At 43.6% G+C, this 16,621-nt stretch overlaps 1 protein-coding gene across 4 annotated transcripts in view; it reads right to left on the reverse strand.

The window, feature by feature from the left end:
• Positions 1 to 16,157, reverse strand: part of CAPRIN1 (cell cycle associated protein 1) — a 35,051-nt gene extending 18,894 nt beyond the window's left edge. The window contains exons 1-6 of one of the 4 annotated variants that reach the window (XM_065686863.1): positions 16,059 to 16,157; positions 15,466 to 15,656; positions 6,524 to 6,586; positions 4,551 to 4,637; positions 971 to 1,209; positions 778 to 860 (exon numbers count right to left, since the gene is read on the reverse strand). In XM_065686863.1, the coding sequence (XP_065542935.1) occupies positions 778 to 860; positions 971 to 1,209; positions 4,551 to 4,637; positions 6,524 to 6,586; positions 15,466 to 15,654 (661 nt within the window). In that variant the 5' untranslated portion in view covers positions 15,655 to 15,656; positions 16,059 to 16,157. Of the gene's footprint in view, positions 1 to 777; positions 861 to 970; positions 1,210 to 4,550; positions 4,638 to 6,523; positions 6,587 to 15,465; positions 15,785 to 15,805; positions 15,822 to 15,971 lie in introns of those variants that run through there. The other 3 variants (XM_065686864.1, XM_065686865.1, XM_065686866.1) reach the window with 3 other exon arrangements.
• Between the last annotated feature and the right edge of the window lie 464 nt (positions 16,158 to 16,621).

The following is a 16,621-nucleotide window of genomic DNA, read 5'->3' on the forward strand; positions in this document are numbered from 1 at the left end:
ACAGTATTGTCCTCTCCTTGTATCCCTTCTCAGTAAAGCAGGTTAGATAACAACTGCAATACTATCATTTAACTTCCTATAAATAGAACAAAAAAACCTCTTTCCATGGCTCAATATTACTCTAATGTAATAAGGGTAATTGATTCTTTTAAAAGGGGGGAAAGTTGTTAGCCATTTCACCCACAGAACAGGATTATCTTCCCTACAACTTTCCTATTGATTTCCAATTAAGAGACTTCAAAAATTCCCCATGATACAAGAAACAGACAACTGCAAAGCCCAGCCATTTTTCTTAGTCTGATGTCAGAAGCTATGTATATATGAGAACTTACACTTCTGCGAGAAAACAGTAAAGAAAATCCATCTGCATGATCAGACCCTGATTTATAGAGTTAGTCAAAATACGACAAAACCAGAATGCTTTTTTCCAGGAGAGAAAAGAGACTAAAACATCACAGTACAAAAGGCCATGTCCGATTATGTATTTGGTCACATAATTGACAAAAGCTCCTTGTTTACACACAGGTTTCCAGAAAACAAAGAATTGCCACTAAGCACCACCAGCAGCAGAATACTGCTGAAATAGCAGGAACAGCTTAAATAGAGTAATGTATCAGTAAAACAAAACACACTACACACTAAGTTCACACTTCAGTAAGTTATTTTGTTACAGTCCATCTAAGCAGTTATTTCAACAACCAAAGTTCTCTCAGATCAGATATTGTAAGTTCAGGCAGAAATTTAGTGCACTCTCTCTTCACAAAGACTTATACTTACAGGTCGTTCCACACACTGGTTTCTCCTTCCCTTCCAGTAAGTCCCAGAGGTGAACAGATGCTTGCTCATACTGCTCATTCAACCTTCAAAAAATAATTAAGAGTTAATTTCTTACGAAGTCTTTACCACATTACAAACACATTGTTACTTGTAACTCACTACTATAAAGAAAAGTACTTTACACTAAGCCTACCTCATGCTCATGTCTCGCTCAGGGTAAACTAGCTTATAAAACTCATCCAGCATGGTCAGTTCCTCCTCTGTCAGCACTGGTACTCCATTTGAACCTTGTTTCAAGTCGTTGCGCACTTCATCATCACCCAACTTGTCCAAAATGAACTGTAGCTCTAGTACAGTCTTTAAACGCTTCTGCTCAGCTTCTTCTCGCATCAGCTGCTCCCTGCGAGCTGTCTTCTTTATTGTTTTCTGGATCTGGTTAAAATGGAAATATTAAATTACTTAAATTTAGATTCTGCAGTGAACTCAGGGGAAAAAATAGATTTGAAATGTCTTTCAGTGGTAAAGAGGTGGATCTGGTGTTGAACTGCTACTTATCATTCTAATGCTACAGCAGAATAAGCTGTGAAATTTGAGCATTTTTAAGCAGAATCAAAAGCCTGCAAATTAAGACTAACTTTAAAATCAATGCCACAAACCTTGGATCATATTGGATCGTGATCATATCCTACTTAAGTCTGTACTTCTCTGCGTGACTTACAAATAGTTCAGTCAAGTAACTGCAGTTACCACGTTTAACGCCTTAGACACCAATGTGTTATCTGAAATAAGCCCAGCTTGCTATTACTGCTTCCTTTATGAATTATTCTGTAAACGCTAAGTGATTCTGATCTAGATCTAACTGGCAAAAATGTACAGAATCAAGTACATTTTAAACAAATAATGTGGCTATTTACAGCTTCTGCCTTCCATAACTCAAGGAGGACCTACAGCAAGCAGAACAGGTACAGAAAAGGGCAACAGAACTTACTAAGGGGACAGACAGGGGCCCTGATAAGAAGAGTCTAAGTCTTGGGTTCTTCAATTTGGAAGAGTGATCCAAGATTTTTCATCAAGGCCATATAAAGGTCAGCAGATAAGACAAACAGAGCTGTTATTCACCATAGCCTATGATGGAGATACCAATTGGATGAGATATCAATTGAAGAGATATCAATTTGATGGATGCACCACTCGGTGGATAAAGAACTGACTGGACGGCGGCACACAAAGAGTTGCGGTCAATGGCTCAATGTCCGGCTGGAGACCGGTAATGAGTGGTGTCCCTCAGGGATCGGTGTTGGGACCGGTCTTGTTTAACATCTTCGTCGCTGACATGGACAGTGGGATTGAGTGCGCCCTCAGCAAGTTTACCGATGACACCAAGCTGTGTGGTTCGGTTGATCCCCTGGAGGGAAGGGATGCCATGCAGAGGGACCTTGACACGCTTGTGAGGTGGGCCAATGCCAAGCGTATGAAGTTCAACCATGACAAGTGCAAGGTCCTACACCTGGGTCGGAGCAATCCCAGGCACAGCTACAGGTTGGGCAAAGAAGAGATTCAGAGCGGCCCTGCGGAGAAGGACTTGGGGGTGCTGGTCAATGAGAAAATGAACATGAGCCGGCTTCAGTGTGCGCTCGCAGCCCAGAAAGCCAACCGTATCCTGGGCTGCATCAAAAGGAGCGTGACCAGCAGGGCGAAAGAGGTGATCCTGCCCCTCTACTCCGCTCTCGTCAGACCTCACCTGGAGCATTGTGTGCAGTTCTGGTGTCCTCAACATAAAAAGGACATGGAACTGTTGGAACAAGTCCAGAGGAGGGCCACGAGGATGATCAGGGGACTGGAGCACCTCCTGTATGAAGACAGGCTGAGGAAGTTTGGGCTGTTCAGCCTGGAGAAGAGAAGGCTGCGTGGAGACCTCAGAGCAGCCTTCCAGTACCTGAAGGGGGCCTATAGGGATGCTGGGGAGGGACTCTTTGTCAGGGACTGTAGTGACAGGACAAGGGGTAATGGGTTAAAACTTAAAACAGGGAAGTTCAGATTGGATATAAGGAGGAAATTCTTTCCTGTGAGGGTGGTGAGGCACTGGAATGGGCTGCCCAGGGAGGTTGTGAGTGCTCCATTCCTGACAGTGTTCAAGGCCAGGTTGGAGGAAGCCTTGGGTGGGATGATTTAGTGTGAGATGTCCCTGTCCATGGCAGGGGGGTTGGAACTAGATGATCTTGAGGTCCTTTCCAACCCTAACTATTCTATGATTCTATGGAGGAGGCATTCATTCGAACTACTAGAAGATCAACTTAAATCAACAAAAGTACCCATTTCTTACACACCATGGGAGGGAACCCTGGAATGTTTTGCCATGAAAGGCTGGGGAGACAGCATCAGCAAGTTCAATGAGGATTTGAACAGATGCTTGGGAAAAAGGTCCACAGACAGACACTAACAGGAAAATGAATGTATCTAACATTTTCAGTTTGAGGATGACGGATGCTGGAAGGAAATGGATGAAGGATCACCATCAGCCTTGTGCTCTGTATAGTACCTTCTACAACTGCTGTCATAGCGCTGGTCTAAATGCATCACTGGTCTGAACCTACAGGATGTTTCTTCCATTCTTATTCTTAATCCAAGCACCCAGAGTCCAAAATTCCACTTGCTCACTTTGTAACTATACAAAACTTCCACCTTTGCTTAAAAGTTACAGTTACAGTTTATGTAAGTAACTGTAAGTTACAGTTTATGACAGTAACTTGCTCCCTCTGAAACATCTAAACTTCCTCTTTAAAATCAAAGATGTATCTTAAAGTCAACTGCATGAAAACTAACTTCAATCAGGAAAAAGTGCCACCAAATGTGAAAGCAGAGCCCCTATTTATTACTCCTGGATTCATTTGCTTCTTCTAGCAGTCAGCTGACCAGGGAAATATGTCAGAATAAACTTGTCAGAAGAAGAAAGTTCTTCACTGCTAACATTCCATAAACATGCATGAAACCCTGATGCAAGAAAAGCAATGAAGCAGCTTGACTTAGAGGCCTGAACATTTACAACTATATCAGATGTAGAAAGCAGTTTATAATGTGAGGATGCTGATACCCTCTAAGTTATCCCAGTCTGTCCCCAAACTAAATACACTTGTAAGATCAGTCTGCTGCACTAACATCAGCTATACAACAAATCCTACCAGCACTGCCGCTCCTTCCATAACTCAGTAACTCCAACTACACTACTGCATTCAGAATCTTCCAGTCCTGTGGCATTACACTTTCACCTGCTTCAGTTCTTCCTTGCAATGATACTGCAGAAGTCTAAAATGGCTTTTTGTTTGCAGTTCTTGGCACAAAAAAAAATTAAAGCAAAGCTGTTCATATAACTGGAATTGCCCATTAGAGTTTTAGAACTTACTCCTTATTACACAGTAATCCTCAGCCACTTGCCAAAGAGAGAAGGCAGGCTTGTGAAATCGATTAAAGGAAGGCTGTCTCTAATGTTGTATGGCCTATTTTGTGACCACCCTGTTTCCAACAGTTACGTTTTGTCAGAAAATGAACGCATTATTTTTGTTCCTATACATTTATGTAGTCCATCAAAAAAATCTTTTAGGAATTGTCTTGAGTAAACCCCACACAAACTAGCACATAGAGTAAACCAGCCATATAAGAAATCACAAGCATTCCACCCTTGTAAATAGAGGCAACTACTGCATCTAGTGTCAGCGAAATCGTTTAAAACCTAAGTGTCTGGATAGCTCACAGGGCATCACTTGCTCTTTACTTACGTCCTGGCTCAGAGCCATAAAACTCCTCTGCAGTTCTTTAGCAAATTCCAGATTATTTGTCACTTCCTGGTATTTTGACACGGCATCCTTAAAAGGAACAAGAAAACACAAAAGTAAACCATCACAAATAAAAATCCATACTTCCTACAAACAAATCACCACATTTTCAGTTCCTCAGTGAGACACAGCATCCCTGAATGAGACTGCAATGATGGTAAGTCAAACTTTGATTTTCACTGGCCAAAATATTGAGATTTGTGGTTATCTTTAGGGCCTCTAGTTTCCTAGATAAATAAGCTAAAGCATATGCTTATATACGCTCGTGCCCATGACATGCTGTTTGGCTTTAGCCAGTTTCTGACAAAAACTATCTGGCAGGCCAGGGAAATGGGGGAGAAGAGTAATCTGGCCACTCAAAACTGCTCAAGAGATAGAGATTTGATAATTAATGCATTGTTATCTTTAGTCAGAGCAAAAAAAAAATCAAACCATATACAGAGCATAATGCTCCCTCCTCTAGAATCTTCATTATTTGCTATTTTCTTAAACCTAATACTCTGATTTGCACTCAAACAACCCAAGCTCCTTAACCCACTTTGCAGTATGAGAAATTACAGAGAATCAAATTAGCTGGGGGGGGGGTGTGGGAGAACCCAGCAGAGACATTTACACTCCTTCTGTGACCAGGTTAATAATGGGTATGTTTCTTGGTAGAACATTATCCAATAACATCTGAGTGGAAGAAAAGGTTAAGGTCCTAATTTCTTTGAAAAGCAAGGAGCATGAACTGTTTTTGCCTTTTTTTTCTTTTTAGGGATTTCCATTTGTAATACAGCTAAGAAGCTTATACATATATATATTACACATACACACTAGGTGATGTACGAAATTCATCATTCTTAGCTGATCTGTAGAAGCAGAAGATGCAACTGAAACTAACAAATACTTTCAGCATTCTCCAACCAAAAAAGGTTTTATCTTTATCAAGTCTGACAGTCAGGCTGTGGTCTCCATAGAACTCAATCGCAAGCTTCCCTCCTCAATATGAAATTTCAGTTCGCTTCCCTGCTCAACCAGAAAATGTACTATGATTTATTCTCACAACATGCCATTAAAAAAACAAAAATACAGAGTGGTATTTCAGCATAGTTGGCACAAAAGAACGAAAGTGAAGCCCAGACAGATGAAGACATCACATGGACCAAGGGAAGCAGCTAATTCTTTAACTGCCAACAGCTGCAATAGTTGCAGAGTACATTTATATCTTCCCTTCACATTTTCCACTGTTAAAAATCATCAACAAAACATTGCTGATTACTGAGCATCTGGAATTCTCTTTAAGTACCAATATGCATGTTTGCATCACACAACTGAATTTAATTTGCTACTTGCTTCGTATTTACTACAACTGGAAAATTGCTGTTGAGTCAAGCTCTACAACTTCCTACTTTAAGAACCAGCATACATCCACCAAGTCCAGCTTATCTAGAGGTGCACATCTTCTGCACTGACAGCTATGATATACACATGGACATAGCTTATTTTCAGAGCCCCTGGTGTAAGCTACATCTCTAACCAGACCGCACAGTATTTACAAGCTACCACTAAGTGACTAAGCTCCTTAAGTTCTCCCTGGGCACACTTTCTGTGAAGAAAAGGATGATGTCCAGAGAACCTCAAAGGGGTCATTTAGTTCTTTCAACAGTCCTAGGCTGTAACGTTTTGCCAATGTTCACCACAGCTTATTTACAAGCTAACCTCAACAAGCGTAAAGCATTAAAACATGCTCCTCAACCTAGTCTTTCAGTTCTGATTAACAGAAAACATAGGCAATAAAAAACTGAGGGCAAGTCAGAACTCAGAAAAATGTCGCTTTTAACAAGGGGGAAGGGAAAATGAAATTCATCCCTTCCTTCCCTGCCAAGATCACAAGACAATTTCACAGAGATCTGGTTAGTCTTTTTGCTTTTTACCAGTTGATCTTGATTCAGACGTTCTCCCTTGTTCATTCGTTCTTGGTAATCATCAAGTTTGCTCTGAAAAGAAAGAAAAATGCTATTATGAAGAGCCAAAATCAAGTTACTGCTTTTTTGCTACTTCTGCTAACGAAATTAGGTAGTGTAATATTACAGCGGGCACAGACTGTAACACATTACACAAGCATGGAACTGTCATGTAGAAATACAGAAAAATTGTCTTCTGGGTTAAGAGACAAATCTTGCAACCTTGTTTTTTGGCTAGCACAATACATCTTCACAACCAGTCTTAGTTTCTGAGGAAATACACAATCTTCCTAACAGGGAAAGCACTCTCCATGCACACTTCCTTCAGTCCAAACAAGAGAGCTGAACACAGTTCTGAGTCACAGCTCATTACCACTGTACCACTACAATACCAAAAACATGACTGCAAAAAAAACACTCAACGCTATTAAGATTCAGACCTAACTCTTTGTAATTGCATCAGTTAAGGCAGTTTTAAAAGCATTTAAACCAGTTTCTAATTCTTTGTGCAAGAATGCTCACCAACACAATTCATATTAATAGCTCTAAAATACTTTCGTTCAAGAGCATTAAGATTTCCTTCTCATGGGGAGAAACTGAAACAGGAATCATTAGGTTAATTTGCAGCAGGATCAGCTCTCTCATCTGTCTAAACACAAAACCATGCAAAACACGGACATTAGCCAAAAGCAGGTAAAACCTATGCATGCCCCAGTGACAAGGATTCTACAGGCTAAGAAGAAAGGTTCTTGGAAGAGAAGCCAAATCCATCAGAATACCATACCCAGCTATTAAGCTCTATGTTTTCACCATTTCTGCATTATCACACAATCGTATTTTGTATGAAATTTGCCTTGAGCTTATTAAAAGGAAGCTATTAAATGAATCCTCAATTATCTTCCCTATCTAGGATAACAACAACATGAAAAGGAAAGCAATCAGAAACATTCCATTTTGAATGGGAAAATTGCAATCCCCATACAACCACAGTTTTGAGTTTCCATTTGCCACCAAGTGACAGCTTTTTTGTTGTTGGTCTTTGGGGTTTTTTTACCATATTAATTTCAGTTAAAATACTTTTCTGGTATTTTTCCAGTTAATTCAACTTCTCTGCTCAATCTCAGACCTTTTGGAAAGAACGAAGCCTGTGAAACAGTTCAATAAGAAAGCTCCTCTTATGAAGCATTTGATGCCCAGCATCACTTACTGAAACACAAAACCACCCTTATGAGACTTGGTCCTTTTGATGTCACCTAGCACCAACAGGAAATTCTACAGATTAGATACAGCACAACTACTTCACCTTTCAGTGCACCAGAGCCAGGAATGGCCTAAGCAAAGTCAAAGAAGAAGTTCCTGAGCTCCGAAATAGCATCACTAGGAATTCTATACTGGGGACAGACACTAGCAGGGTAACAGCTTTCAAACATAGCAGCCACAGTTCCTAATAGATCACAAAAATAGCCCTGAAGAGCATCCAACATATTGGAAATCTACCACAAGCATGAAATAAGGTCGTTGTACTCTTCTACATACTCACTTTACAACAAATAAAGTCACAGCTGGAGAGTCACAGGAGTAGTTTTCAAGATTTAAGAGACTGTAGCTCAGCTGTGAAGTTAAAAGAGAGGGTAAAGAGCTCTAGCATTGCAACACCCCAGTGCAAGGCCAGCCAGGTTAACCAACGCCTCCACTGCTTAAGGTAGCTTAAATCCTACAATGAACTGGCTTTGCAAAGAAAAGTTCCTGCTTACACAAGTCACTCCCATGCTGTGAATTACAATTCCCTTGGTCACACTGATGCAATTGTTTGTGAAGCTGCACAGTTAACAGACTGCTAATACCACCCAGTTGAACAGCACCTACAAAAATGCATTAAAAAAGCCCTAACAATTTCTGTGATCCAATTTCCACATAAACCCATAAACAACAACAACAGTAAACCAAACACGATGCAACACCAAATTCTAGAATACTATTTACATCAACTTGGCTGAAAAAAACACATACTGCAAAATTACACTGCAAAACACTCATAACCCACTTCAGTGGCTAAGGGTTTAAGGGAGGGAAGAGACAAAAATACCCCAAATAACTCTGTTTCTGCACGTTCTCCTGGCAGCCTTACTTCAGCATGGTTGCTATCTTCAGATCTTCAGATTACTGTGTTAACAGTATGCTTAATTCAAACACTGCATAAGTTTTCTCTTAACTAATCAAATACTCTTAGGTCTACTATAAACATGTCGCTCACTTTTATTCAGCAAAAAGAAAGGGTAAAATGTCTATTTCTACTCATTAGGCATAGAAGGAAAGTTACTTCTATTAACTTTTTCTTCCTTAAAAACATTCATATCAGAAAGGTGAAAGCAGAAGGAAAGCCCTTTCAGCTGCAATGCAGAGGACAAGCGAATGTGTATTTAGCTACAGGTTATCACAAATCTTTCAAAGAAAGCAGTTTTCTATCATCCCAAACACACTATAAGGTCTGAAGGCTGCATTACACACAAATATTAAGGAAGGCAAATGCTTTCTTTTTAATCTGTACTGTCAACTAACAGCAATCTAAGAGAAGCACCACTGCTCTAAAATAACTGCAGCAAAATTCCTGCTTAGCAACCTACTGCAGTGTCTGCAAGAAGTTAAGACTTTCCCAATTTTACCCCCCCTTACACAGCTCCATCCTCACTCATCATGGATATAGATCTTGAGGCATAAAAGCTAAACCAGCAGAAAAGAAATCTAAAACTCAAGTGGCAGAGTGAGCACATAAATGGTCTATTAAAGTGCTCATGAGTCAGCAGCCCCCAGTTCTGCAGACAGCGAGCCACTGTGCTCCAGCTCTCTTCCCATTGACATACCTGAAGTATACTGGAGTTCCCCAGGAGAACAGCACAACATAGAGGCTACCTGGAGGTGGAGGCAGGAAGAAGGTGGTCGTGTTCATAGTTTAAATATGCCCTAGACTTTATTTTAATAGGAATCCAAAACTTTATTATGCTAACAGATACCTTCCCCTCACACTCAACTTTCACTACGTAAGGGGAAAAAAAATGTAGTTACATGACATTAGCTTCAAAAGCAATACTGGGTTTAAAAATGCCTGACCACTCAGTTGTGCTGTTACAGCCATTTACAGTGCTACGCTATAAACTGGATCACTGGAATGATCTGATTAAAAATAACCCTTAAAAAAGAGGGCCAGGAGCAGGAGGGAGGCACTATATTTAACCAGATAATGCCAATGGTGTGGTTTATACCAGTAACAGTGGCACAAGTATATACAACAAGCAGCAAGGTAGAAAGTAAATTCCCCAACCAGCTGAAGTAAGCATTTTGTAATGCACACTTCACTACAAGCAAAAGATGGAGGGGACCACTGCAAGTCTGAGGTATCTCAAAAACTGCATGCATTTTTAACAGCATCAAGCAATTAAGATAATCCAAAACTTAAAATAGCTGCCTAATACACTTTGCACTGAAGCAAAAGGAAAGCCAATCTACCATACAGAAGTTTGTTAACGTGGTTTATGTTTGTACATTCTATCTGCCCTCCACCACCATCTCCACACTCATTCATCAATTTAACGTCTCAGCAATCTGGCCAGAAATGACAATTTCTCAGAAAATGACCATTTCCTCAGAAAAAAAAGGCAGAAAAAAGAATCAAAAAGGTGAACCACACAAACTGTATCAGTGTAATAAGTGGAAGTTCAGCACACACAAACTGTATCAGTGTAACAGTGGAAGTTCAGAACCTCTCAAACCCCAACACAGTTCCCCTCTGGGTGCACTTCCTGCTATACACACACCTAACAAGTCCCAAGAAACGGTTTCAGTCCTGAGTTACAACCAAAAGGATGTAATGAAGCATTAACATCAATACTGTGGAACACAAAGCACTTGGAGGTCTTCTATTTAAACTGGATTTATTTTCAACGTAACAGTTATAAATATTGCTGTGGGGTTTCCCTAAAGCCTAGTAAGTTTGAGGGTTTAGAAGTATCTCCATGCTGTATTAGGAGCAGGACCCACTCCCTCCCAGAAAAATAGAGAACTTACGGATTCATGCGATCTCCAAAATAGTTGTAGTCAACTTTTTAACTCCAAATAGTTGACTACAGAGATAAAAACAACCCTGCTTCTTCAGTAACCAGAAGTTAAGACACAGATGATTGAAACTCCTTAAAGTTCTGATGGCTTCATGTATGTATGTTCTCTTTCCAAATCACCACACTACTTCCTACAGAAACACTATGGATCTACAGGTTGACTACGCTGCAAGAGACCTAAATCTTGTTCTTTATTTTGTTCAAAAACAATTATGTTCAAAAGCATTTACTTTAACAGCAGTGAGTTCTAGGAACAAATTGGGTTCCAAGAACACAAACTGAGCTCTCCCAACACATTTTGTGCATCTTTTTCGTCTGGAAGGTAAGTGTTAACAAAGTATCAAAGCAGAAACCAAAAAACTTAAGTAACTAGAAAATCTTTCACAGCTTGTAGGACTCACCATGTAACAGAGCTCGCTCTGAGAAATAAACCCTATGCTACATGAAACAGTTAGAACACAGCAAGCTGAAACCAAAAACTACCAACCACCAGGTACTTTCACAGATAAACCTGCTTGGTTTTTAGATGAAGCAGCCTGGTTATCCAAACCAGATATCAAAGAGGTTTCAAAGTAAGATTTGGGCTTTCAATACACAGTTTCAAATGAATTTTACTATTTTTCGGTTTCAAAATCACATTTAACCTACTAAGATAAATTTGAAACCCAGCTTCTCAAGGAGAACTTCTGGAGATATAAGTCTTGAACCTCCAAGTGGCCCAAATAATGGTGCAAAAGCACTTTAGAGCACCTCTATGATGGGCAACTTGAAGCATGGCATTTCCCTGCTATCATTACCTGCACCTACAACAGAAAACAGATCTCAGCTTTTACTATAGGTTCACAGCCATTCCCTATGGAAAATCCAACATTTTCCTGAAGTAAATCACATCAACTTGAACCACCCACCTACTGTTCCAGTGAAAATTCTTGTGCAGTAGACAGAGGCACTTTTCAAGCATTCATTTTTCAACCCAGTCAGGATTACACTTGTTTGGAAATTCAGAGACAGGCTGATAAAGCAACAGCATCTTAAATTACCAGCTACTGCTAGAATGTGCCACCTTTTTAACTGTACACACCAAGCTCAAGTCATGTCAAGTAGCTCAAGCTAAAATGCTTACTCCATGTTTACAGTTGTCCAACAATAATCTGTGATCACCTGCGCACACCTTAAAACGTGTTAGCAAACGAGGTATTTTGTCCCTGATAGAACTCTTGGCTTTAAAAACTGTTTTTACATAGCTCATGCTATATTACACAAGTTGAAAGCAAAAATAACTTTGTTTTCATTCCCCATTGTATCAAGACACAAGTTTGATCTACATTCGGCTGGCTTAATTTGGAAAGGTTTGTCCCCCAAAAAAGAAGGGACAGGGAGAAGAAGGAAATGCAGGTCTGAATTAAGTATTTTGTCCCAGGGCACCTGGGGAGCTAGGAGGATTCTAACCTCAGTCACCTAACAAAAACCCAGAGGAGTTCATGCAGCTTTTAAATTAACTAAGCTTGTCAACATAGGCTCAAGTTGCACATCTGAAGGTCTGGTAGAGGAAACATCCCTTCAATTACTCCCTCCCATGCACACACAGGTATCTAGTCATCCCTGAACAGAGGGAATAACAGGACAGCACTCTTATCATTTCCAAATTAAAGAGATGAAGAGAACACAGACATTTCCAGGGTATGTTTTCACATATGTTTATGAACAATTCAATTTATCCTAGTCCCTTCTAACACAAGCAAAGCTCATTCTTTCAAATAATGAAATCACTTTCAGGAAGAGAAAATGAAAGTATAACCAATAACCTAGTATTGCTAGTTCATACAGAAACATTCAAAACAGCAGAGCTTAACTGTAACTATTACTATTTGAAACTGTGTGCTGTATTTCGATGGTCATGCTTTATCCTCAGAGTTTAGAAGGAAACGTGATACTAAGTAATTTACTTCAACATGTCCAATTTCTTCATGAGTAACCTTCCCTCAACTAAAAGCTGCACACACCATTTAAAACCTAAGATGGCACCTCTTACAGAGCAGTTGGATTTTATCCTTCAAAAGCATGTGTCGAAGTCAAGCATATGTTTGTATTCAACCTCAAATACAAAGCTCTCAAAAATCATCTCTACTGCCCTTTGTTATCAGCTGCTGACAAAGAAGGGATTAAATGCTCAATTAAGCACAGGTTTTCACTGAGATTGACTGCATTTTTCCTTCAGTCCTGTCGGTGCAGTACCCAGTATGATTTCACCTTCTGGATGGTTAAAAAAGAATATACTATTGTAAAAAAAAAAAGATTCAAAATAAGGGGAAGTGAATGAATGCGTGTACTTAAGTAATAAAATAAAAACACTGATGCCCATGTGCACAATAAGCTTTGTTTTCAGGACCCTAAGCCTGCAACACTCTCTTTAATAAACAGGGTTGATTTACTAAAGAACTGTTGATTTTCCCACCAAGGGAGAGGCTCCAGCTTCCACATTCATAATTCTACTTCAACACACCAACAGCATGACTTTTGTAGTGCTAGAGTCCTACTTCAGGAAGTTGCAGAACATCTTCAGCCCATTAAGACCTGGACAGATCTTTGAACTTTAATTCACCAGTGTGAGAGCACACCCAGTTTTTCTTTTTCAAGACCTAGCCTTTGCCTTCTCTGTTTTAAGCCCAGCATCACATGCTCTAAAAAGATGCTTTTAAGTCATGTTAATGGAGCATCTTTCAACAGAAGCCAGAAAAAAGGCACTTCACCCCCTCTATTCACTCGCTAAATCAAAGAGTAGTGACAGCAGCCACTGGTCCACAAAAAACCCACCCAAAACCTGGGACCAACATCATCAGTTTTCACTCTACGAAAATAATAGCTTCCTACACATCCTCCTAACTTAACGTATTATAAAAGTTAAATAAGAGTCCATTCAAATAGAAAGGCAAAAACAAGTGTTAATTAGGTGTAAATTATTAATCTTAAACAGGTAAATACTCAACTAGAAAAGAAAGCTGACCCACACACCAGTAAGTGTGCTTATCCTCTATTACTTCAAAGTAGAGAATTGATTAGAAGAATGTTTTCCTGCTCATTTTACTTTTTAAAATGTCCATGTTGAGCATCACAGAATAATGTTTAGAGGATTTCTGTAGATGTTAGATACAATTATTTCAAACCATTTTATTGTAGTGAAACCAGTAAAGATGTACAGAAAGATCTGAATTCTTTTTCAAGTTGAGAACTAGTGGGTTTGTGTCACATATATTTGTATGTATTAATGACAAGTTTAAGACAGACATCTTGTCCTGTCTATGCAAAACATTATTCAGACAAGGACCAAGAAAAGATCCTCCAATTCTGAAGTATCTCTAAAAGCTGCTGGCCTGCTGCTTTTTGTCCTTTCGTTTTTAAAAGCCAGGAAAGACCACACATTTCTTAAGTGGGAAACTACACGGTGTGTGTATTTACAGGTAAAGCACATCTTGGTTCATTTGCAACTCATCTGTACAGACTAATTTACTACTAATTCCACCTTATACAAATGTAGAATACTAGTCTAGACAACTATGATCTAAAGTGTTAAAGAAATAATACAAGAGCGATTGTGCCTATTTACTCCTAAGAGCAAAACCAGATGGAGGGCTTCAACACAGACGTATTTTTTCAGTATTCCCTAATTTTAGCTTACTAATGGAGTGTTTTGGAGCGAGTCTTTAGGCTACATGTGTGTTAGTATTTTGCTGATGAAGACCTCATGCTCTGCAGGTCAGAAAGCCCTCTGAGGCTCGTTTAATCAAGCAACAAAGTAGGTGCACATAAACCCTAAGTAACCAAGATACCCTTTTATTCTGTCACAACTCGAACCGTCCAAGGACCACGGATTTAGTAGCTATTTCTAAATATAACTGCTGAAAGGCCGCTTCCAGCTGACCTGAGACTCCCAAAGGGGTGAAGCTTAAGGCGATGAAAAAGGAGAGCTGAAACAATCCCTGGGTGGGGTGGCCGCGGCCCCCGGCTTTGTGCAGCCTGCTCGCACAATGCAGTTCCGCCGGGGAGGCTGGGGCTGCCTCCGCCGCCGCCATGTTAGCTCTGCTTCCATGTGCCCGGTCTCCAACAGACCCAGCCGCGCCGCAGGCTCTCCCCGCCGCCCGTTCCTCCGGGACACGGAGCGGGAGCGCTCCGGCGACGGCGGAATGAAGGGGGGGAAGCGGGGAAATCTGGGCCCGTTGCCTGCGGCGAGCCGAGAGCGCGGCTGGGCAAGGCCTCGCCGAGGGAAACAAAAGGCGGAAGGGAGGGGGAAGGGAGCCGCGCCAACGAGGGGTCTCGCCGGCAGCGAGGAGGGGGCCGCGGCTGCCGCCCCGCTATGGCCCCGAGGGTCGCGGCCTCTCCGGCCTATACCCGCTGGCGGTGCCGCGCAGGGCAGGGTGGGGAGTGCCTGGCTGGGTCCTGGGGCCGCGGGAGAGGGCGGACGGTAGAGGGGGCCTGGGGACCCCCGAAAGGGGAAGGGGAAAGGCCAGGAGATGAGGCGCTCGCCCTTCTGGAACCTTCCAGCGGGCGGCCCCTGGGGGCGACGCCGGGAACAACCCGCCCAGGCCACGGGCTCCTTCACCCATGGACCGGGAGGGCACGGGCGGAGGGGACCGGCCGCGGGCACAGGGAGAAAAACAGGCCGGGACAGTTCAACGTCCCTTCAGAGGGCCCAGAGCCGGGGGCAAGGCTCGGCGGGCAGCGGGGGCCTCCCGGGGCGAAGGGCCCGAAGGGCAGAGGCAGGGGTCAGCCGGGGGGCACAGGGTATAAGGGGGAGGAGATCACCTTTTTCTTCTCCAGGTTGCGCAGCTTTTTGTCGATCACCCCCAGGATCTGCTTCATGGCCTCGGTTTGTACCGAGGTGATGCTGCCGGCCGATGCCTGCGGGGCAGCCGCCGCTGCCGGGGCAGCCTCTCCGCCTGGGCCCGCTTTGCCGCTGCTGCTCGCCATGGTGCTGTTGGTAGCCGAGGGCATCTCTGGGAGAGGGAGACACAAGAGACAGAGCGAGAGAGAGCGCGAGGCCGCGTTACCGGGGAACGGGCCGCCGCCGGGGACACGCGGGAGGCCGGGCGCGCGCGCGCGCGGCCGCTTCCCCACGCCCAGGGCGCGCGCACGCGGGCCGCACCTGCCGGTGCGCGTCCCCTTCCACTCCTCTCCCCCCCCCCCCCCCCCCTCCGCGCAAAGAATTGATCACGTGACCGAGCAGCCTCTCGCACCCAACGGTCATGCCCCGGGGGTTCGGCGTTTTGCCACCCCGCCGGTGTACCGGAGGGCATCGCCACCCTCCTCACCGTGTGCGCCCTTGGGGGGGGGGGGGGGGGGGAACTCGGTGCGCCGCGCTCTCGCTTTAGTAATGGCGGCCTCAGCCGACTACCGACCCCGCAGCCCGCACTGCTCCTGCTACCGCTGCACCGCGCTACTAGGGCAGAGAGCGAGGGCGCGCACGACAGCGCGTAAGGCAAGGCGGACCGGGAGCGAGCGGCGCGGGGTCCTCAACGATTAGGGGTGACCGCGGAGAACGCCTGAGCCCGCCTGCCGAGCGCGCTGCGGTGCGGGCCCTTCCCAGGCGGGAGGAGGCGCTTCCCGGCAGCGGCGCCGTCTGTCGGCTCGGCGCTGACGGGTCTTTCAGGCGCACGGCGGGCGCCCCCGCGCCAGACACAATAGACGGGCGGAGCGACCCGGTTTGGGCTTCCCCTCGCTGCCGTCGGGGCCGCTTACCCGCACCGGGATCGCCTAGGCTCTGCACCGAGCTGCCCGCCCGGCACCACCTCCGCCACTCAGCGCTGCCCGTGCATCAGGCGGCGGCTTTGTGCTGAGGAGCGGGGCCCTGTCTCGCTGAGGCGGTCTGAGGCAGCGGAGGGCTCCCCTGAGGGGAGCCAATCGCACCGCTGCCGCCTTCCCGGCAGCGCGGCTGCTCCCGGTATAAGCATCACTACAAAAA

This window comes from Lathamus discolor, chromosome 6 (genome assembly GCF_037157495.1).
Source record: "Lathamus discolor isolate bLatDis1 chromosome 6, bLatDis1.hap1, whole genome shotgun sequence".
Classification (NCBI taxonomy): domain Eukaryota; kingdom Metazoa; phylum Chordata; class Aves; order Psittaciformes; family Psittacidae; genus Lathamus; species Lathamus discolor.